Here is a 24,463-nt window from a genome sequence, read left to right as displayed (position 1 = left end):
TTACATGAAATATTTTAAACATGTATACCAAATTGCATAAGATTTCAATCTTAATTTTGAAAGATATACGTACTTATTCTTGTTAGTATTAAAATATAAAAAATGAAAAACGAGATAAACGCATTTAAAGAATTCAAACACTCGATTACCTACTTTTAATCAGTTTGTAAACTTAAAATTTCCCTAATATATTACAAATCCCCACTTGTTTTTCAGAATTTACATTTTTTTTGCTTTCTCGCAGCTTTTAAAAATTTTCTCTTCTTTTTAAAGCCAAATTAGGGAATGTTTTACATTGTCGGTACGTTAACATCAAACCTTTCATATTCGTTTGCAGTGTAATAACCAATATCTATACCTAATTTACCATATCTATACATAATCTGTACCAATATCTATCTATACCTATAAAATTAATAAATAAAGTAATAAACTCAGTAAATTTAAAAAAACGCTTATCAGCAATGTAAACACAGAATCAAAACACGAGCGAAAATGCGTTAGTGAATTCATAACACACAGCGTGAAAATATGCTATAAACGTTTTTTTTTTTTTTTTTTTTTTTTTTTTTGGGGGGGGGGGCATCATAAAAAAAAATACTTTAAAAAAATACTTTTTTAAAGATAAAAAAAAATACTTTTTTTTATCTTTAAAATGCAATTAAATAAAGTTTTAAGCCCCGAAAATAAAAGTAAAAAACTCTGACACACCCACTTCGGCTTTTTAATTATTTACGTCTTGTGCACTTCCGGTATGCTTTTCCAGGACAAGGTGTCAAATAAAGTATCGTAACTCCGGTTTAAACGAACATAGGAAGTTCAAACAGTTTTGGAAACATAAGAAATAAGACTTTCATCGAGCGTAAGAAAAAGAAACAAAATCGTGGTTTCTAAGCTATACAGCCCCCTTAAAGTGGAATTGAAATTCACAGTTATGATGACATTAATTAGTACTTAAGAAGTTAAGTATTTTAATCAAGTAGTAGAATAATAGATGTATAAAGTAGTTTCTCCCTCCTTTCCAGGTACCTTCGTGCTGTAATTGGAAGCACACTCGATGCATATTCGAGAGGTCCAGGGTTCGAATCCTTCCGAGGGCATTGCACGTTTTTCACATCTCCCGCTCCAAAAAATCCTAATGATTCTACAGATGATATTTTAAAATTTTATTTACCATCACATTTTTCCCAATAACGTACACTGCGAAAAAAAAGGCGGGGCAGTTCTATATCTCCCGTTCTACTAAGTCGATTGACGAAATTCAAACTGCGTTTTTCCTGTCTCGAAAGCGTGTATTAGGAAATGTATTAGACTTATATACAGCATTGTTCTAATTTAGGTATTTTGACACAAAATTGGACTTCTTCATAAATGACATGCCAATTTGTTTCCATACTTCGATTCTACGACTCAAATTATGCCAAACTGCGAAGTTTTCTAAAAATCGCGCTAGTAGTTTTTAAAAATTTAGTTCCCAAAATTTTAGCTCCGCGTTGTTAATTTAATTTGACATATATTTATTAATATCTCTTTTTTTTAATTAAACTTACTTGATTCTTCCTTTCGCATTTCCAAGTTTAGGTTCATTCCAAAGAAAATTCGGCCATTTTTTATGATTTATTTTTAAAATTTGTATTTTTAAATAATTTTTATAAATTTTTCGAAAAAAATTTTGAATTACAACCTATAGAAATTTTATTATCATCTTAAAGTATATCTAAGCATACCTGCAAAAAAATTAAGAGTTTTTTTATTCAAAATTTCTAAGGTATACGTGAATTTACATATTGGAGCATTTTGAAATTTGGCATATTTGTTATAAGCGATCATAACGCCAAATGTGGTTTATGCACTTTGATAAAAATTCTTTGAAAGTATGAAAGATGACCTTTTTTCCGCTCGTGTACAATGAAAAAGAGGAAAGGAAAATAGGTAACTATAAATTAAGAATTTCGCAAAGCGAATTATTCTCGTCGCTAACTGAAAAAATGCGCCAAGATAACTTTTTAAATTTCTTCATAAATTTCTCACCAAAAATTTAATATCTAGGCATAATTTAAATCGTAGAATCGAAATATGGAAAAAATTAATATGTTATTTCATTAAAAGTTCTATTTTGCGTCAAAATACCTATGTTATATTGATGCTATAAATAAATCTAGTGTATATCCTAAGTCACGCTTTCGAGACATGGAAAACGCAATTTGAATTTCGTCAATCGGCCCAGTGGAACGGGAGATATAGAACTGACCCCCTTTTTTTTCTCAATGTACGTACTTCGTTAATCTGAACTATACGTAGCTCCTATGTAACATAAGTTACCTGTGCGGAATGCGATTTGATGACGAAACTCCCGCATTTGTCAGCAGACTCGAATGAAAAGTGAAGCAGCATATTTACAATGAACGACATTTAACGCGAAAACTATCAACTCAAAATCCTGTATCGATATCATAATAGTCGTTTTGGGCTAACATGTGTCTTAATTCAGAAGACAAACAACAAAAATCAGCGTTATATTTTCAAATTTTCACAGGGCTAGTTTCGATGGTTTTACCGAAACATCATCCTTAGCTGCAAAAACGCAAATTGTTCGGCGTGATATTGTGTCTTAACATGTGTCTTGCAAGAATTTTAATGCATCTTGCAATCGATCATCAGCATTTTGCCAGCAGTCTCTAAGATATTATTTTTCTGGTAAATTTAGGATCGATATTTTTAGACTAATTTATCTAAAATTACCCAGCTATGCACTAAAATGCGTAAAATTATTATCCAGAAAATGCACCAGGATGTGCAAAATTATTATCCAGAACTTAAAATGTCAGTTTTTTACGTTCAAATTTTTAACACATAATATATTGAAGTTAACGGAGCCGAAACGAAATTAACTATAACGAATAAGTAAAATTTTCCACTCTGTTCATCTCCATCCATATACTTTGAAACATTTCGTGATTATTTCTGGCAAACCGCGAATGATGCAAGGCCAGGAATATCTGTATTGATCGAAAGAATGGTTCTTTGTTGACAGCATTCTATTGGCATCTGCAAAGCTACCTGGCTATTCAAATGTGGTACTTCCTAGAAGAAGAAAACTTCCAAAGGAAGTGTATGAATAAGCCTCAAAATTAGATGTTTAAGATTGCGGATAATTAATTTTCAATTCATTGATTAACTTCCGGTAATAATTAGGAAGCTGTATGCTTTTAATTAAATCACGGCATCATTTCAGATAAAGAAGTAATTCTAAAGACTTCGCATATCGAATTCGTTATCATCAATAATCTATACAAATAATTTATTTAGTTATTTAAATTTAATATATAAATTTAATATTTTTTTTAATCTAAAAGCTTTCAGATTTTACATTACGCCCAAAGGGTCGTTTTTATAACGTTTTGTGTGTTACCTTTATTTATTCAATAGCATATTCTTCGCACTTAAACTATAAAATTCAGTTCAACGGTAACATCGCAAAATAATTTTAAAATGAGCTTATCTTTAGAATTTCTCATACCTAGTCTCGCGCGCTGGAGATAAATATGCTTACCCCCTCGTACAGTGTTGCCATCTCTCGCTTTGAAATTGTTGAGTTTGTCAATCAAAAATTCGTTAAAGTTTTACAAAATATGAAATCGATGCTAAAGCAAATTCCAAATTAGGGCTTCCAGATGCCCTATTCGGTGGAGGATTACGTTATTCAAAATTGGATGGCTCTAGGTACCGTTGTTTTATGACTATGCGAGAAATATAGATATATTCATGCAGATTCTTCATTATTTAATTTCTTTAACACGGGGCGATCATATTGGGTATAAACAATTTGAGAAGTAAACCGATATTTAGAGAGAATGAACGCCAAAATGCCAAAACGAAATTAATAGCCCTTCTGGGGTAACGCCCTTTGGGCTAATAATATTTAAATTTAATATAAAATAATATTTTTATTTAATATAAAATAATATTTTTATTTAATATAAAATAATAATTTAATTTAGAATAATTTATTTAAATTAGGATATTTGTATCAATTATTAATGATAAAATCGATTATTAATGACAGATGGCTTAGAATTAATTTAAAGATTTTTTTTAGTTTAGAAATTAAGTTTAATGACTAGGAAAATGTAAAGTATCGTTAATGAATGATGTAGCAACCTGTTAGTCGCCACATTAGTCTATCTGTGCTGCTAAGCAGCCCTGTTGCCACTTTGTTCACAAAAATTTACGTATAAATGCGTCCGCTGTTTGAATTCCATGCAAGAGATCAATGAAGAATATCATTTCGCATTCCTGGTAATCAAAAATAAAAATAAATTTCAGAAGCAATGAAGTATGACTATTGAAATATATTGAAGCATTTCAGAAGTGTGAGTAGAAAAGGAAAAATATTTGATCAGAATGATAATTTTTACGACTTAAAATATGAAATATTATTTGCGGCTGAAAATTATACAGCAGTAGTTACGCTATTATTTTTTCTAAAGAAATTATTAGCTAAAGTTAAACAAGTGCAATAATTAAAAGAATTCCGATCCAAATTTTTGCAGCATAAAAACAACAATGCTTTCAATGTTTTAATAACACTTATTGTTAGTCCGAAGGAGCAATTTCCTCTGAAAGAATATTAATTTCGTTTTGGCATTTTGCTTTGGTTCGCTTTAAATATCGGCTCACTCTTCAAATTGTTGCCACTAAATATTATCGCCCTGTGTGATATTTAAACAAATTAAATAATGAAGAATCTGCATGAATGTATGTATGTTTCCGGTACTGAGATAAAACGACGGTACCTAGAGCCATCCAATTTTGAATAACATAATTTTCTACCGAATATGGGTATTTGGAAGCCCAAATTAGGAATTTGAAATTTTCTTTTTATCGATTTCATATTTTGTAATACTTTAACGATTTTTTATAAATAAACTCTACGATTTCGAAGCTAGTAATGGCAACACTACGAAATTTGCGATATTGCCGTTGAATTAAATTTTATGGTTTAAGTGCAAAGAACATGATATTTAATAAATAAAAGTAACACACAAAACGTTAAAGAAACGCCCCTTTGCGCGTAATGTAAAATCTGAAACTTTCATATTTTATTTTTTTAAAATAATAGAAGTAATGAATTTAGCGGCTAAAAATTTATTGCTATTTTCTTCTCTGCTTAAACTAATTTTAAGAAGCTGCAAAAGTTCATCTCAGCTTGAAACAAACTGCTTATAAATTTTAATTCTCTTATAGTGATGATTCTTTTATAGTTCTTTGTATCACATCCGGTTCATCACTTCCACGAAGTTGTGGAGAAATATCAGTTGACAGTATTATTAATGCAACATTTTTTGGCGGTTGTGTTAGACGCCATAGTCGTGTCATTTGATTTACTAATTTATTAATACGTAGTATCTATTTTCTCAAACGCATACTAAATTAATTTGATTTGTCCGATTATTAGACTTTTTTTATGCTGGAGACGTGAAAAATGAGAAATGCCCTTGCCAGGACTCGAACCTGGACTCCTAGAATACGCGTCGAGTGTGCTACCGTTACAGCACCAAAGCATGCTGGAAGTAGGAAAAATACCTTATATACTCCCCCTTTTAAAAGGCGGCTGGGTATTAGGGGATCCAATTGCGAAATTGGAATTGGTGGTGAAGAATCATCATCCACCACCTGTTCTTTAGTTCGGGCGCCACTGTAGATTCATTGGATGTTTTGAAGCAGGGGACGAGAAAAATGTGGAATGCCCTAGCCGATTTTAATTTCGTGAACAGTCTCTCCGTTTCTAGAACATATGAATTGTGTTTGTGTTTACTTACACTAAATAAATATACAAAGATTGTTTGTGAAATAAATGCAAAATTATCCGCAAGATAAAGACAATAACAAAATACTTGTACCAAAACTTGTGCACGAAAATATTTGCATTATTTTTAAAAAATATATTAAGTATATAACTAAAATACCTTTAAGGTTTTAGCTGCAAGCCTGCTTAGGAAATTCATTAGCATATCATAAAATACTAAAGCAGAATTTAAAAATTGTGTATTTTTGAAATTAGTTATATTTTTTAAATTGTTATTTTAAAAAATACATTTTTGCTGAAACGTTTTCACACAATTTTTACATTACCCTAACTCCAGTTCTTTCATAATGCTTTAAGAATTTGATGAAGCAATATTTTTATTTTTAACCACTATTTGATTTTGTGGGATAATTGCCAAAATCTTCAAAAATATACAATTTAATTCAAGCTGCTTTCTAACATTTTCTTAAAAGAAAATAAAGCTTTTTTTTTTATTAATGTTGAAAATCTTGCAGCAAAATGTCTTGCTAACAAAAATAAAAGTAAAAAATAAAATTAATTTTAATAATAATAAAATTTGAAAGGTTTCAGGTTTTAAATTACATCCAAAGGGGAGTTTTCTTAACGTTTTGTGTGTTACCTTATTAAATATCATGTTCTTCGCATTTAAACCATAAAATTCAGTTCAACAGCCATATCACAAAACAATTTTAAAATTAGAGTACCTTTAGAATTTCCGGTGCAGTCTCATGCGCTAAAAAAAAATCTGTACAACGTTGCTATTGCTCGCTTCAGAATCCTTGAGTTTGTTCATAAAAATTTGTTAAAGTTTTCAAAACATGAAATCGATAATGGAACAAACTCCAAATTCTAAATTTGGCTTCCAGATGCCCATATTCTGTGAGAGATTACGTCATTCGAAATTGGATGGCTTTAGGTACCGTTGTTTTATCACAGTGGGAGAAACATACACACATTTATGCAGATTTTTCATTGTTTAATTTCTTTAAATATAATATAGGGAGATAATATTCGGTGGCAACAATTTGAAAAGTGAATCAACGCAAAATGCCAAAACGAAATTAATAGTCCTACTGGGCAAATTGCCCCTTTGGAATAAAAAGATCAAGGTCTTACTTTTTATGCAAATAAAAAATAATGATATAAAGTTATTATTAACCGATATTCTAATATCTCGATGCACTATAAAATCTGACATTAATTAAAAGAATTTAAAGTTTCGTAAGGTAAAAAATGCAAGAAATGAATGGTTTCCTTAGATTAACCTTCCTGAATGATTTTAGGCCGACAGGAAGAAGTAGTTCCGGAAGTGTTACAGAACGACCTTTCGGCATGATGGCTGAAGACCAAGGCAAAGATTTTGACTTCGAGAGAACAGAAATGAAATACGACTCGACGGGCATGTTTCACTGGTGTCCGGCACGTTCTATCGAAGACTGTATTCTGGTCAGTAGTTCTCTTTTCAGATATTTCGAATACCAATTATTTGATAATGCAATTCAGTGAATTTAAAAGTGTAAAAGTCGGAGTTGTAGATTACCCTAGCATTGGGTGTGCTGTTATCAACTGGGATGACATAGCTTGCTATCGTTAATTCCAGTTAATTCCATGAATTCTTGTACGAAAACGTTTTTAAACCTTTTGTTATGGGAACAGAGATGCAATAAAAAAAAAAAAAAAAAAAAAAACCAAATCCTTCAATTAGAATTTTTTTTAAAAAATTCTTCCCAATACAGAACTCCAATTATCCGAATCAACTGTGACCGGACCCTATGCGAATAATCAAAAATTCGGGTAATTGGATTTTTCCCGAAGAAAGGGTCTACGTATACTGTAATTAATTATTATATGTACTGTATGTTGAAAATGGGAGAGAAAAAACTATTTTTAAAGAAAAAGAGTTTTAATTAATTAAAATGGAGAGGCAACACTTTTACGTATATGTTATATAGCGTACTGTACAGTACAAGTACTGCAGCTTGGTCAAAGCAACCTGTTTGACTGTCTTCATCCGTTTTCGGGCAGCCAAGTTGCGCATCTGCTTGATAATGAGAAATTGCATGGGGTCACACTCGGGCTGACGTTCCATCCACTTCAATGCAGTTTCGAGGCCGGCAAACGCTTCACCAGCTGATGGCCCCGTCTCTGCTTCAACTTTGACATTAAGGTCATCTTCTTCCTCGACAATTTCTTCTCTCGCACTTTCAATAAGTTCATCATCATTTAGAATTCGAAACCCAGGGTCTGACGAATCACACATCATCTGAGTATTCAGGAATTTTCAATAGGATGTTTCTTAATTCCTCAAGTGACACGTCATCCTCATGTTCTTCCCTTTCCTTTCTTAACCTTCTTTTTCCCTTTTTACTTTTTCCTTCTTCTGTAAAATTCTGAAAACGATTCGAATAGTCGGAGTTCGGATCAGAGTCGGATAGAGTTGTACTGTAATGTCGAGTACTGTAATAATGGAGTCGGATAGAGTTGTACTGTAATTTCAATGAGTCTGAAAAACATATAGAACTCACCTTCATATATAACTCGCAGAAGCATTTTTCTTCTGTTGATGACCTAAGTTCTCCCAGATCTAATTCTATTACGTTTTGAATATCTTACGTTGAAAATACTCTTTTTAGCGTCAATTTCGATACTTTTTAAAAACTACGACTCCCGGTCTGCGACCTTAAGTTTCTTCACTGTTTCTCTTTTTGTTCTTTCTTTCTTTTTTTTTTCGGGAGGGGGGGAGGGAGGAAGAACATTAATTTTTCTTTCCAGGTTCGTCAGTAAAACGTAATGTCTATTTTTATTCTTTTCTTTTCCACAGGATCGTAATCAAGCTGCTATGACTGTTCTTAACGGTCACGTGGTTCTGTGCCTATTCGCCGACAAGGACTCACCTCTGATTGGCCTTCGGAATCTCGTGATGCCTTTGCGAGCCAGCAATTTCCACTACCATGAGCTGAAGCACGTAGTAATTGTCGGAAACGTGGATTACCTCCGCAGAGAATGGAAGATGTTGCAGAATTTGCCCAAGATATCAATACTTAGTGTTAGTATCTTTTACTTTATTGATGAGGGTCCATAATTTGTGGTAAATAAGTTCATACTTTTAAGTGCATTACATGAATATCCTTGCCATTGAAATTATTTATTTCTCTGCTCTTAAAGAGTTAAAAAGACAACTATATTCCGAACATTCATAATAATTTTCTTGATAACATCGAGTTTATCTGTTAAAATCGATAACGTTTTTCTTCGAAAGAAAATTAACAGCTTCTTAAATTTAGACACGTTAATCGATTTATATATCGAATCGAGAAAATATAAATGGGAAAATACAACTACATTAGGAAAACTTAAATGATAAAAAAAACGTATTTCCTAAATATAGTTGTTTTATAGTTTTCCCATTAAATATTTCTAAGTTTAAAATAGATCCAATTCTGCGCGAGGGGGGACATAACAAATTTCCGAAAACTTCTCTCCATTTCTTTTAAGTAAATTAAAATACAAAATCCAAACGTTGATTACTTTGTAATTGACTAAATTATATAGTTAATAAGAATAAAATCTAATAAAGTAAAATAAAAGCATCAAAATCAAAAAGTTATAAAATAATTTTTATTTAAAAAAACCTTTTCAGCTATAACCGAATAAAAAGTCACTGCCGTGGAAGTACAAACGAAAAATAATTCACATCTTTTACCTTCGTAGGATTTTCGTTGTCAAATTTATTCTACGTTTCGTATTCTGCAGATCGTCACAAACTGAAGCAAATGGATGCCAGTAATTTTTGAGAACCCCTTTTAGTCTCTCTCTTCCATTGGACTTTATTAATAATTGTGTTATAATTAAATAATTAATAACTCATTTAATTAGGATTCTCATTGTCACTTATGCTCAATTTCTGACAGTAACATGGGCCGAAGCCCGCGAAATTCCTCGTGACACGGAGCGCTAGATATGCCACTAGTTGAGCACCTTACAGGTGACAGCTCAGTTCCACCCCCCCCCAATTTTGATGGACGGCATTCCGGGAAGGATAGGTCTTCGGGATTCGAACTCGGGGACTTCGGCACGGTAGTCAGCGACGCTAAACACTATACCGGTTAGGCGGCTTTAATTAGGTGATACTTGTTAATTTATAAGGTATTTCTCCCGCCTTCTTAGCATGTCTTCATGGTGTAGTGGTCTGCACGCTCGACGCGTATTCCAGAGGCGCGTGGTTCGAGTTCCGGCGAGGGCATTGCTCATTTTTCATCTCTCATGCTTTCAAAAAAATCCTAATGTCTCTACAAATTCTTTTCAAAATCAAACTAACAGTTTGAAAATACTTGCCTTTTCATTACGCAGTTCCGTTCGTCGCCCGGAAGGTATAATGGGTAGGGGGGCCTAGTGCGGTACCGAAGGGCCCGGGTTCGAATCCGGAAGAAGAGATAGATGTTTGTATGTAAATGTACAGTGTTCGTGGGGCATGGGAGCACTTTGCAACGAGCCGAAAGTCCTCTCATGTGGTTTCGGGGAAAGAAAGAGGGTTGGGAGACTCCGCTGACCACTCTACCCCGGGAGAATTCCAACCTCTAAATAGAAGTCTAACATCTCTCTGGCAATCATTTTTCCACGAAATGTGGATATGACAACAACAGCAACGTAGTTCCGTTCCTTTAAATCTTTGCCCATTTTTTGGAAAGTTGAAGAAATCGCTGAAGCTGCGAATAACATTTACGAATCATATAGTTTATTTCCTTGTACAATAGTCTCACATAAAGCCTTTTTTTTTAAAGCGGTGGATATTCTTTACGCATTTGCTTAACTATTGTTTAAAAAGAACTTTAAAATGTGCTATCCTCTTCCGAAGTAAGAGAGGTGGGATGTAAGGAACCTTTTGTAGCAAACGATTTAGTCACTACCCTAATCTCCGATTAAATTACTATTTTTATGTCACTACCTTAATACCAGAATCTCTCAGTACTGATATAATTTATTTTTTCAATAATTTCTGATAAAGTCATTTTTTCTCTTCATTTTTCACTTTCAAAAATATCGAGATGTTTGCTTAGCAACCCTAGCTGTTGACTTTCATCATAAATGCACTCACAAGCAACCGAGCGGTAAAGGCGCTGCACGTTGGTAATTCGACCTGGATTCGGTTCCGGGCGAACGGGCGTTTCCGAGGTAATACCCATGTTTAACATAGATACGAACCAGCTTTCCTTAGAAAGTTCTCTACGAAGGCACCCTTCTTCTTAGGATGCAGCTTCCTTTTTGGTTGCAATCGGCCGCACCAAAATTGTATATATATATATGTACCCACATTCTTACTCGGCTCGGTGAGCTCCTCTTTTTTTTCTTATATGTTTGTAAATTGAGTATTTTTTGCTTTAAAAATGATTGAATTTGTCATTATGTTCCGGTTAAGGTTTTTATGCCTTTAGTTAATCTGCATGCAATAGTTCTAGAATTATCAACAATTTAAAAATTGTTTAATTGCGGCTAAGCCTAATATTTTTACCATAGCAGCCACATTTGTTTACATTTGAAACTTAGCTGAATAGTGAATTAAGTACGTTTCTGCACCTTCAGTGTCTTTTCGCCGAGTGGGGCCAAACGTAAACTTTCAGTTTTGCGCACCGAAAAATCTGCCTTCTTGTCCACTGTCTGAATTGCTTGATTTTGCGTAGAAACTGTCATTTTAATTGTAAAAATTGTTTCTTTTTACTTTCTTGAACGAAGTAAAAAGGAAGTATTCTAATCACGAAAAATTTCGGATATCATATTTCAACGAAAATATCCATTTTGACCGCTATCGAATGCAATTTAACGATGTTTTTGCTTGACATCTGTACGTAAGAACAGAATAAAGGACTGTTTTCCCCCAAAAATTATAAAATTGATTTAAAATGGATTCAGAAGAAATTTTTTCGTGATGTCTGTACATACCTACGTATCTCGCATAACTCAAAGACGAGTAGCCTCAGAACGTTGAAATTTTGTATATAGGAATTGTTGAAATTTTGTTTTGTATTTGTATACATGTTATAACATGTAGATGTGCACATCCCATTTTGGTTGCAATCGGCTACATCAAAAGTACATAAATACATATACTATATATCCGCTCTGTTACTATATATCGGCTCTGTGAGCTCAGTTTCTTTATTCTTTTATGTTTGTAAATTGTGCATTTTTTCTTTAAAAATGATTCAATTGTGTTGTTCTGGTTAAGATTTTTATGCCTTTACTTAACCTGCATGCAATAATTGTGGAATTATCACCAATTAAAAGCTTTTTAAGTCAGCCTAATTTTTGATTACCATGGTAGCCATGTTTGTTTACATTTGAAACTTGGCAGAATAGTGGATTTCTTGCCAGTCTAGAGAAACTAAGTTTCACAACAACAAAGTAACGTCTTCTTTTATTATTGCGAGTTAAATTATGCATAATTCACTCTGGAACTATCATTTAAGTTATTAGCTTGTTTTTGCTTAGAAACGGTAATTTTAATTGTAAAAATTGTTTTTTCAATTGTTTTAACTGTACTTTGTGTTTTATGTTTTTCTATAGCTTTCAAATGTTAATGAAAATATTTTGAATTTTTCTGTGTTTTTGCCTTGCTGCCAATTGAGAATTGAAGTAATGGGTACCGCATGCGCATGAAGTAATCGGCGCTGAATGAAAAGAACTGTGGTAATTCTTCAGATGGTATAATTTTTCTGCACTCTGAGTTACAAAATGAATGAGATGTAACGCTGTTAAGAGAACGTAGCGCCGAAGTGTCGCTATAGTAAATAAATATAGTGAATTTTAAAGAACGCATTTATTCTATTACGGTTTATGCGCTATCCACGAAGTAGATTTAATTCAAAATTCGTTAACTGTTAATTTAATATGTTTAAATGAAACGCAGGAAAAGTGTGTATAATTTAATATTCCGTACAAAGAAGTGATGTTGTGCCCGCATCGGATTTTTTTAAAATTTAATCAGAGAACTTTCCATCACTAAGAAATTAATTTCTGCTATTATTTCTTGTCGCACTCATTTGCTTATAGCTGATTTCGTATCGGGAAGTACAACAAATAATTTAAATCCAGTTATAACAATCAATATTATTACTAATACTCCTTAAAATCGCGTACGTGTTAAGCGGAGAAATTTAATTATTTTCTGGGAGTTTCCAATTATCGGCATAACGCTGGTCGTTAGATAATAATCACTGCACCTCTGGAAACATCCGTTTCTGAGTGTTCTCTCACAGTTATCGGAAGATAGTAATGAAATATCGATTTTATAGGGTTCACCGCTCAGCCGAGCTGACCTGCGGGCTGTGAATATCAATTTATGTGACATGTGCGTCATTCTGTCAGCGAAGATTCCAAGTTCCGAAGACCCCACCTTGGCGGACAAGGAAGCCATACTTGCCTCGCTTAACATCAAAGCGATGACCTTCGACGACACCATTGGAGTCCTCACGCATCGTAAGTTCTGTTTTCTGTCATTCTCTTGCAGTCGAGTTCTGGATTGTTCTAGAGTTACATCATTTAAACGGTGTACACTTAATGCGGAACGAAGAACGCCGTCAAAGATTATTCCACTTACATAATTACTATTTGGCTGCCACCTAAATGTCTGGTTCTAAACTGCAGTCAAAATTTACCACAAAGCCAGATTTTCACATACTAAATCTATATATATTATAAGGCTGCAACCTTTAGCCATGTGTGTGGACCCTCGAGAACTGGTACGCGAGTAATCGCTTTAACTCAGGAAACAGAAACGTAAACTCAAGAAGGGTTAATTGCCCTTTGTTTCTCAAAATAAGAATTTACAGACGGCTCTTGTCTTAGAGCGTACAAAAAGCCTCCACTTGTTCTTGAACTCAAGAGAATTAACTAATGCCTAACTAAAAAGATATAGTGGAAGCTATCAAAATTCTAAAGGAATTGACCCCTAAATGTTAACTAAACGGCGAATGTTAAATGAGAGCCTGAAATACGGCCGAGCGTAGTAATAGCTTAGAGCGAGTGTAGCCAAAAGGCAAACGCGCGCTAGTCAATATCTCTGGCTCTCTAACGCAGTGGAACTTCGACATAAGTACCGCTCTTCCTTCATTTGCATTAACCGTGATTCTAAAAACACACTCTGGCAGGAAATTGTAGGCTGAAATTAAAAGCGACATTTTCTCCCGCTTTCCTAGCGTGCCTTTGGGGTGCAGTGGTTCTGCGCACTGGACCAGTATTCCAGAGGTCCGTGGTTCGATTCCCGGCGAAGGCGATTGCTCATTTTTCAATCTCTCCGGCCTCCAAAAAATATCCTAATGTCTCTACAGCTTTAACTAAAGATAACTGTTGAAAACTTAAGATAAACCTTACAACATAAAGAAGAATCTCTGTTTGTGTGTTTGTTCGCGATTAACTCAGTCACTACTATAGCTATCGTCACCAAACTTTCTACCATTCTTTTCTGGGTCCCGAAAAAGATCGACGTTCACTTTTTTCAAAAAAAAAAAAAAAAAAAAAAAAAAAAAAAAAAGAATAGCTAAAACCAGAGGTATTAATTAAAAACTCTGAAAGCCGCCCTCATTTTTCCCAAGTGACAACAGTCTCGCACGCTGGAGATAAAAATCTGCTGTATTTCGAGAAGTGTTGCCACTGCCGTCACCATCGAGATAGATAAGGCCTGCGCGCTGAGTTACTACGTCACTGCTAGGGGACCGGTCTTCGCGCAGTTTAGCTTCCTTGCTAAACACCCGTTTTTCTAAACCTATTCTATGAAATCGGTATCTCATACTATAAAATCAGTCTAAAACAAAATTACAAGTGGCAATATAATGTTTTACAAAGCTTATACGAATATGAAATATTTTCATTTTCTTTTGTTGGTATTTATTTTCAAAACAAAATTATTTGAGAATGGTGTGGTGCTTTTAAAAACAAATCATTTCTTTGAAGAAAAATTCTTTTTAAAATTCAAGTAGCTAAAATTTTTACTTTGATTTTTCTGCACTTTTTTTGTGTCTCTCGTTGATTCTCATCACCGCATCAAAATTTTTTGTTTCACCCACTACTTTAACAAAATGTTTGCCAGTGTGAACACATGTTACCTCTCATTCTATAATTATTGCATATTTTTTATATTTATCATATTAATGTAGCAGGATTATAAAACATCAAACGAATGCAAGAGACTACTTAATATTTAGACTAACATTTAAATGCCTTATATCAGTCAGAAAATTTTTCTGAATGTAATAAATTACTAAATAGTCTAGTCTTAAAATTATTTCTTACTTACATATTGTATGTTAATCTGTATTACAGTTAATGTTTTCCTCTTAATGCTACATAATTATTCGACAGAATCTGTAGTTAAATTGAGATAATGTTTATTATATAGCTCTGAAGACTGTCAATATTAAAATTCCAACTAAGACAGGAAAAAAGTTTTTTAAATAAAGTTATACACAATTTTTTTGAAAATATTTTTAAAATATACGAAATACTTAAAAAACTTTTAGAAACTGAAATTTCTTGCAAATATTTACATCATACCTATTTAACTATAAGCGTTACCTCTGTTCTGAAAATATTTTTTCTATTAATATCCACATGAAAAGAAAATATAAATCTTAACATTATGTTCAAAACTTTTCTGTATAATGTAAGCAATTTTTTTAACTTAACTTACATAGCTTTTGGTGGTGCCACATACTCAAATTAAAGATTGTAATTTAAAAGATAATTTAAAAAATTGTTTTTAAAATTGCATTGAATTGAAATACAATGAAAACAAGTATATCTACATATGAATTCAATTACTACTGCTTATTCAATAACTGTACATTTTTAAAATTTCATTTTGCAGTTTTGCAATTTAATTACATTAATATGAATCTTACATACATTACTTTAGAAACTTTTCTGTCATTCTCAGAAAGATTTATGTTGCATAACAAATTTTAAACAAACTGATTGCATGATAATAACATATATAAAAGTGAACAGAAGCTATATTAGCTAAACATATGCATTTAAGTTTCATCATGATAAAATGATATTTAATGATTTGCAAAAAACATTGATATTTAAATTTAAGAACACAGTACTCTGTCAAGAATCAATTTACTCTGCATTTGATACTCTACATATTATGTAATGAAATAAGTGTTATGCTTTTAACCCCTTAGGACAGTTATTTCATATAAAATTAGTTTCCAATTAAAATAAATAATCATAAATTTTGCTGACAATTTTTATATTACTAGTGTTAGTAATTATTACAAGGGATGATGCTTCAGATGCCAAAAGTAAACATAAATTCAATTCTTAAAACATAATGAATAAAAAATTACAACTTATAAAAGCCAACAAAAAGTTTGCTGAGGGTCCCTTAACCGTGACGTCACAAGCCAGTTTCGTTTCAGAGCGCAGGCCTTATCTATCTCGATGGTGACGCCACTGCTCGCTTTCAGATCGTACAGTTTGTTAATAAACAGTTGTTACAGTTTTGCAATGAAATAAAAATAGCGTTGCCGAACATTAAATACATTATTCCCGATTCCAAAAATTCCTGGGAAACCATTTCGACTATTCCCATCTTGGAACGACTTTAATCAGCTGAGATATTAATTAAAAAACTCTGAAAACACTCATTTTTGCGGGTGATAGCAGTCTCGCGCGTTGGAGAAGTATTGCTATTGCTCGCTTCCAAATCGTAGCGTCTGTTAATCAAAAATTTGTAAGTTTTACGAAATCTCTCTATATAAAGAATGTTTGTTTGCTCGCGGATTGATTTCTGATCAATTATGTTAAATTTTTTACCACATTTAATCGACTAAAATTGAATCTAGGTGAAATATTGGATGGAACTTGAGCTTTTGCGACCATTTGATTAGAAAGACGAAAATCATTAAAAACTGCGTGCCACTGTTGCTGATATAATCGACTTTATGTCGAAAAGTGTAACTACTGTTCACTTTCAAATCATAGAATCTGTCGATCAAAAATTTGTATTTGTGATTGTATTTTTTCGCGTTATTAATTTCTGATCCATTATTATGAATTTTTTGCCACATTTATGTGAATATAGTAGGTGAAATATTGGGTGAAAATTGAGCTTTTACGACCATTTGTTTAGAAAGACGAAAATCATTCAAAACTGTGTACCACTGTTGCTGATATAATGAGAGAGAACTAGTTTATTTTTCTACGGGAATTTTTTATGTGGGTTCCATTTCGCATCAAACTGAGAAATCTCTGACTATGAATCGCATTTTTTGCATCGTTATTAGCTAAGGAATACAGTTGTATTGTTCTATTTGTTGTTAGACACATTACTCTCAATCTAGCTTAACTGGCATCAGGTACTTCCGCTAGTGGGTAGCTGTAAAAGTGCATGCAATGTTAGCTATAAAAGTGCATGCATGTTAATGCGTCCGTTTCATAGCAATTAATATTCGTAGATATTCGTCTCACACTTTTAAATAACCTAGTTTTTAATAGGATAGATTCAGTTTGAAAGAAAAATTAAATATCGGGGCATCCGAAAAGTTTTGCGATTTTTGGATGATAAATGCAAAGGTCCCAGTACCAAAAACATAAGCAAATTCCATTAATTGACATAAGTAATGTTGTGTTCTATGACTTTTTGCCATCTCTCTGGCAGATGCAAAATTCCCTCTATTAGGTTTTTGTTCGTAAAAATGTGATCGAAGTACTGTTTAATGCTCTTTTGCCATTATCTCCAAGCCATTCAGAAAATTTTGAAGTGGCCTGAGGAGATAAAAATCCGATAGGGCAAGGTGTAATTAATGAGCGGTAACAGAAGCTGAGTAGGTTTTTTCAACTGTAATAATTAGGTTTTTTCCTGGCATTCATCAAAATGTAGGGTCGAGCTTTGCGATGTTGGATGGGAACACCTCGAAAATGAATCAGTTCTGAGCGCTTTGCTTCGATTTTTGCTTTAAAACTGCCATTTAAGAATAGTATTTATCCAAATTTATTACCTAATTGGGTGGCACAAATTCTTAGTTTGCAGTTTCTTTAGAATCATATGATACCCAAAGCATTATTCTTTTGTACGTATTCTCGATGGCACTGAAAGATGTTCTTCTGGGTCCCTCCATGGTCTTTCCCCCCCTCCCAAATATTGTTGTGTTGCATTCATTTCTCATCTCTGAGGGTTTTTTCTCTCCAAGCCTTTTTCTCTTTGAAGGGGGATATGTAAAATATAAAATATGAAACGAAATTATTAAAATTAGTTGAAGCCAATTGACAACAGAACTTCAGATTCATAAATTTTAATTAAACACATCCCCGCTTGAAAGATACGCTTCGCTCCATTTTTCGTCACTGCAGCATGTTACGTCACTCTTTCCCTGCAATATAAACTTTTGGATTAAGACAAAGATTTTCCGGCTATAAATACGACCGAGGTGAGAACGCATTGCTTTTGTTCAGCATATTATCTTGCTGCAAAACTTCCCTCAGGCATTTTTATCACCAGGAACATCTTAGAATTCGTTCAGGAGAGTAGGAAAATACTGCTGTTGCAGAAGAAAGCCTACCTGAAAACATCCATATCAACGTATCACTTTTTATCGCCTGCTTCTGCTTGGAAAAACCACGTCGCTAGCTTCTCTTTCTTTCTCCGTTGTTTAAAATGTAAACTGCATATACAGAGTGAGTTGATTGTATACGTGCCCCGCCTTTGGCATTGCACGGACTAGCCCAAGCTGAGAAGAGATGGATCTGCCAGTCAAAGTTCCTTGAGAGGCAGAAGGACCTATGTTACCACCTCGGGCTCCCAGTCCGCGGTGCCAGATTTTGAAAAGTCTCTCAACGACCACGGCTACCTTTGGGCCTGCGGGTTCACTACTCCCGGTTATCAGGTTTCACCATGGCCGAGGAACTATAAAGCTTGGAGATCTGACGGGTCGTCAAAGTACCCCCCGCCAGTACTACACGGGCAGTCCACCAGGCTGAGGGTTTTACATAGAATACCTGTGATGACAACGGATTGTCTGTGGCAGCGCACCGCTACCAATACCGTGGTTTTATACAGAATGCGGAGCCAGAGGCAAAGTCACGCCCGCTACCGATACCACCAGCCCAGTGGCCTATACCGTTTCCCTCATTGGTCAATCCATATAAACGGTCTTCCCTCAGGGTTCTGGGACCGCCAAGCTTAAAATGATTTTCCCCCAGAATGCGCTGTCATGATATAAATCAAGCCAATACTGCACCGGGTAGCATAATATAAACACCAGAACACAGCCCCTGTCCTAGGTCCTCCCTTTCAAGGTTTTTAGAACTGATATTCCAGGACCAGTCCGAGAGAGCGCCACCCCTCCCGGTTGCTGAAGAGGAAAAACTTCTCTCATAATTTAATTTAACGGAGAAGAGACCGACGGGCGATTATCACGAAGAGATCCACAGGGCGGCCGATCTTAACTCCGACTACTCTGACTCAGATACGATTCCCACGAGCGGGATCACCACTCCCTCTCGCGGTACTACAAACAAGGACGCATATAATAAATCCCTAGATCATATGTCCCTCCACACCGACCGAGAGAAGCCAATCTCTCTCATCAGACGGCCAACACCATCAGCCATGTAACGTCTAAACGGCCAAGGTCCCAGACAAGAATTACCAGTACGATCTCTGCCAAGCCTATGGTTTTAATATATGTGAAGACTGATTATTTGCTCTGCAGGCCGAAGCTGTCTAGACACAAGTCTAGCCAGTGATAAGAGAAGAAATTTCCTTCTCTGATAAACACTAATTTTATGCAAAGGTACAAAAGATGTTACACATTAAAAAATTGGCAATATTCAGAAAGTAATATTTTTAAGTTTTGAATACGTATATATATTTCTCTGTTCTAAATCTATATTAGTCTAACTTCAAAAGTAAATTTTACTTTTTCAGACTGATTATAAATATTTAGAATTTACTGTGTACTATGTTAGCTCCCAACGTCGTTTTTGCTACTTCCGAAAACTAACTTGAATCATGTTTTCGGAGATTGCAACTGCAAAAAATGGGTATATAATGAACATGAAGTAATGCTAACAACACCTTTAATATGAAGTGTTTTAAATTAAGAATACATTTATTAAATAACTTAATACACATTTGCCGAGTTAGCACAAGAAGAAATAATACTTTTTCTTTCGAAGAAAAAAATTACTAAATTTTTTATGTTAAATTCGCCACAATTAGGTGTTGTAAGAAGTGTAATCTCACAGCAACAAAAATACAACGCACATAATAATCTTTCTGGTATTGCTATCAAAATATAAATAAACCTATGGAGGTATACCCTCGAGTCCAAGCAAAGTCAAGGCAATCCTAAGCGTAGAGGAAATGATGTCCTCGGGAGCCATACCCAATCACGAGGAGGGATTTTTTCCTATGTGCCTGACGCGGTGCAGAATGCTTATATACCACCGGGTATAATACAGGGTGACTAGTTCTCTCGACGTGCTCCGCCATGCGAGGTGCCGGCACTACATAGCCATTGCGCCCTCAGAACAACTCCGTGGGTCCAAACCCCTTCCCAGCACCTTGGAGACACTGGCACTAATCGTCAGATTTGCTACCTGCCAGTCGCTCGGGCTGCTCGTCGCAGTGGAACATTACCCAGGGAACCCTAGGACGCTACTCCCCCGGGTTACTAGAGCCACACCACTCTCGGACTCGTCAGACCACCGTCAGGCCAATAAATGACCTTACGGGGACCTGCAGAATCACTAGGTTCATAAAATTTTATATCTCCGTGTCTAAAACTGCCTAGATATAGATCCTAGTAAGTCTCAATTGTTTCTACAGAATAATAGAAGTGATAGTGCGCATCCAGATGAGCAATAATTACCATGCAATTAATTACCATGTTTCGCATTCCACTCTGAGAGGCAGAATACCCCGCATCGGGGATCCGACCTGCCAGTCCTTCTTGCTCACCGGACATCAACCCACTGGACATTTTCTTTTTGGAGCACATGAAATCTTTAGTGTACGAGACTCCTGTTGACTCACCTGAAAATGTTGTAGCGAGAATCGTTGTTTCCATAGACAAAATCAATGCAACACCAGGAATCTTCGAGAGAATGCGCCATTCATTCATTCGCCGGTGTGAACTGTGCAACAACACGCGTGGCCGCCACTTTGAACACTTGCTGTGACTTTTTGTACAACTCTTGGAATCGTTCATTCGCTGTTATGAGATCATGTTGGAATTCTAATTTTACTCTTTTCTGCCTCTCAGAGAGGAGTGCTAACATATGTTCCATGGTAATCATTGCTCGTCTGGATGCTTACTATCACCCCTCTTATTCTTAATTTAGACTGACTAGTGGACTCAATTTAGACTGACTCGTAGAAAACAATTTAGACTCACTCACTATAAATTGGACACGTTTAGCACCCCTGACGTTGTTTCAGTTTTAAGCGAAAATCTGTTTCTGAATAATTGTTCCTGTGCAAAATAAAAATTATGTTTTAACCATCAAACCAGTTGTGATATTCGCGTCTGTCATCATCTAAGCAATTCTTATCGGGCCATGACTAAAGAGTGAATTGGCTTCATCTTTATCTTCGCAAAAACTGCAACATCACAGAAACCGGTACGATGTAGCTAACCTCAGAGGAACGGTATCCTCGAGTTCACAAGTAAATAAGTGAACGATATCCTCCAATACATGTTGATTTCAGGGCATTATCGAAACTGTTTCGAAAGAAAAGAAGCATTAGTAGATAGTAGAGGAAGCGAGAGTTTTCATGCGAAATTATTGAGAACTGAGTGAGTGCTTCAAAAGGAAACTGGATCAAAGTCGGTGAGCGAAAATTATGCCGAGTCTGCAAAAAGCGAAGTGATAAAAAAATTAAGCGAAGTTATGGGCTTCTCTTTACTAGTTTAAAAATCATCAGCTGATTGATTTCAGTGTGTTACGCCAGGAAACAAATAAATAATTTTTTTTTAAAGTTTTCAAATTTTATATTACGCCCAAAGGCGTATTATATAACGTTTTGTGTGTTACCTTTATTTATTAAATATCATGTTCTTCGCACTTAAACCAAAAAATTCAACTCAACAGCAATGTTACAAAATAATTTTAAAAGAGCATGAGAGAATTTCTGATGCACAGTCTCGCGTGCTGGAGATAATTTTTTTCTCCGTACAGTGTTGCCATTGCTAGCTTTGAAATCGTTGAGTTTCTTAATCAAAACCTCATAAATGCTTTACAAAATATGACACAGAGACTAAAACAAATTATAAATTCCAAATTTGGACTTCCGGGTGCCCACATTCGGGCGGAGACGTACGTTATTCAAAATTGGATGGCTCTAGGTACCGTTCTTTTATCACAGTGCGAGAAACATACATACATTTTTTTCAGATTCTTCATTATTTAATTTCTTTAAATATATTACAGGGCTCTAATATTGGGTGGCAACAATTTAAAACGTCATTCGCTGTTTATAGTGAATCAACGCAAAAAGGCAAAACGAATTAATAGACCTTATGGACAAATTGCCCCCTTTGGGCTAAAATTGCATATTTACAATTACTGAATTATTTAAAAGCAGTACATGCAGTTCTTGAGAATATTATTGTGTACTTTTTACACGATTGATGTTAAAAAATGCATTTAAATCATAATTTATCTAATTAAAAATTTTAGAATTGTTTCATAACAATGTTGCGTTAGGACTTCTCTGTTTTGTAGGTGTACGTATGTAGCGTAGGAAGAAAAGACCCATGCCCCATATTTTTTAGATATCTTTGAAAATACTAATCAGATATAATAAATTTATATTTATTATATCTGATATAAATCTGCCCTAAATAAAAAAAAATAAAAAAATCTGAAGGTTTCGCATATTAACGATCGCTCAAAAGGGCTCTTTAAAAGTTTAATATGATTTATCCGTAGAGATTATCAATAGAGATGGTCTAGGTGGAACAGCGAAACATTTTATAGGATATTAGATAAATATGCGTTTAGACTAACGTGGTAACGTTATGTATCTTCTGTGTGCTTTGAAAAGGGAAATATATATAATATTATTCTATACAAATATTTAATATTTTAAATCAGATATATCATGTATGACATGCATTTTTATTTAAATTAGTCTAATTAAAATATAATAATAATAATCTTCAGAACTACATCTATTGCTTTTAAATAGTTTAGTTTGTTAATTAATAACATACAGATTAAATATAAAAAATAATATCTTAGGTTTTTCCAAATGGAACTCGAATGAAATGTGAAAAACGCAAAATTGTGTTTCGAGACAAATAGCCCTTTTGGACTTTTCATTGGAGAACTTTTCGCAAAGGCTCAAAAGCATTTAGATGTGCAACTTAAAAAGTTGTAAATGAAGGGAAAGCCTACATTCTGGCAACAGGTGCAGTAGTTTCAGAATATTGTTTGCAATACTATTGGGCAGATGAAGTGACGTCAATTAAGTGGTAAAAGAAACAACCCAGGCTTTAGAATAGTAGTTACTTTAGTTTAGTGGAAGTTTTATGAGAGAAATTGTATTCTGACAACCCAATAAGCGAATAGATGGCGCTGAAAAAATTGTTGGTATAAACGAAAATCGTTTTGTAGGTGGAAAAAACCGAACCCGTAGGGTCTCTTCCAGAATACTGGATATTTTGAGGGTTATATCAAAAAGAAACTGAATTCTTTCTCGCTCAGATTTCAAACACACTGGCTATCATAAATTAAGGAAAAATCACAAAAATACCGATAACTCCCTTAAAAATAAGCCAAACCGTGTAAAATTTGAATATGTTACCAAGTAACAGTAGCTGAGTAAAACTACAATATACAAATTAGTGACGCTGCACTCGGAATACGAAATCTACAAGGAGCATAAAAGTCCATGTTTGAGAGCAAGCCCACATATTTCACTGTGATAGTGACATCAGAAATCTGAGGTTGCCAATGCGTACCAATGACCTCCAAGCATCATTTGCCGGCAGAACTACGATGGAGAGCCATTGGGAGACTAGAGGCAGGACAAAGTCAAACACAAGTGGTCGGATGGCTAAATGTGAGTCCTTCCTTCTGTGGTTCATAGACTTAGGAGGCAATTTCAAACCGCAGATTCGGCATCTAGGTGATTTAGCAACGGACGGCCAACTGCTACGACGAGCGCCGATGACCGATATTTGACATTATGTGCACGCAGGAATAGAACCGCTACTCCGACTCTACTTAGATCCGTCCTTACCGTAGCCACCGGAAGGTCAGTCAACTGTGCGTAGAAGGCTTCACGAAGGTGGTCAGTATTGCGAGGCGACCAACCATTTGCGTGCCGCTCACGTCACGCCATAGGAGGGACCGTTTGCAGTGGGCACGACAACATGTCCAGTGGACGCCTGATCAATGGAGGGCTGTTCTCTTTACGGATGAGTCCAGGTTTACTCTAGAAAGCGATAGCAGGCGTCATTTGATATGGAGAGAACCTGGAACCCGTTATCATCCGTCAAACATCCGTGAAAGAGATGCATACGGAAGAGGCAGTGTCTGTGTTTGGGGTGGCATCTTTTCGGGTGGACGCACAGACCTCCATGTCTTTCCAAGGGAAACCGTAAATACTCAGGTTTATAGAGA

At 34.7% G+C, this 24,463-nt stretch overlaps 1 protein-coding gene across 2 annotated transcripts in view; it reads left to right on the top strand.

Annotated features, from left to right (window-relative positions):
* slo (calcium-activated potassium channel slo) overlaps window positions 1-24,463 on the top strand; it is a 514,476-nt gene that overhangs the window by 452,718 nt on the left and 37,295 nt on the right. For both annotated transcript variants that reach the window (XM_085825984.1, XM_085825983.1), the window contains 3 exons: window positions 7,114-7,276; window positions 8,652-8,876; window positions 13,120-13,303. In XM_085825984.1, coding sequence (XP_085682110.1) covers window positions 7,114-7,276; window positions 8,652-8,876; window positions 13,120-13,303 — 572 coding nt within the window. The remainder of the gene's footprint in view (window positions 1-7,113; window positions 7,277-8,651; window positions 8,877-13,119; window positions 13,304-24,463) is intronic.

This window comes from Stegodyphus dumicola, chromosome 10 (genome assembly GCF_044657685.1).
Source record: "Stegodyphus dumicola isolate Sdum_Otavi_A_Nest chromosome 10, ASM4465768v1".
Classification (NCBI taxonomy): domain Eukaryota; kingdom Metazoa; phylum Arthropoda; class Arachnida; order Araneae; family Eresidae; genus Stegodyphus; species Stegodyphus dumicola.
This window is presented reverse-complemented; position numbering and strand designations above follow the sequence as displayed.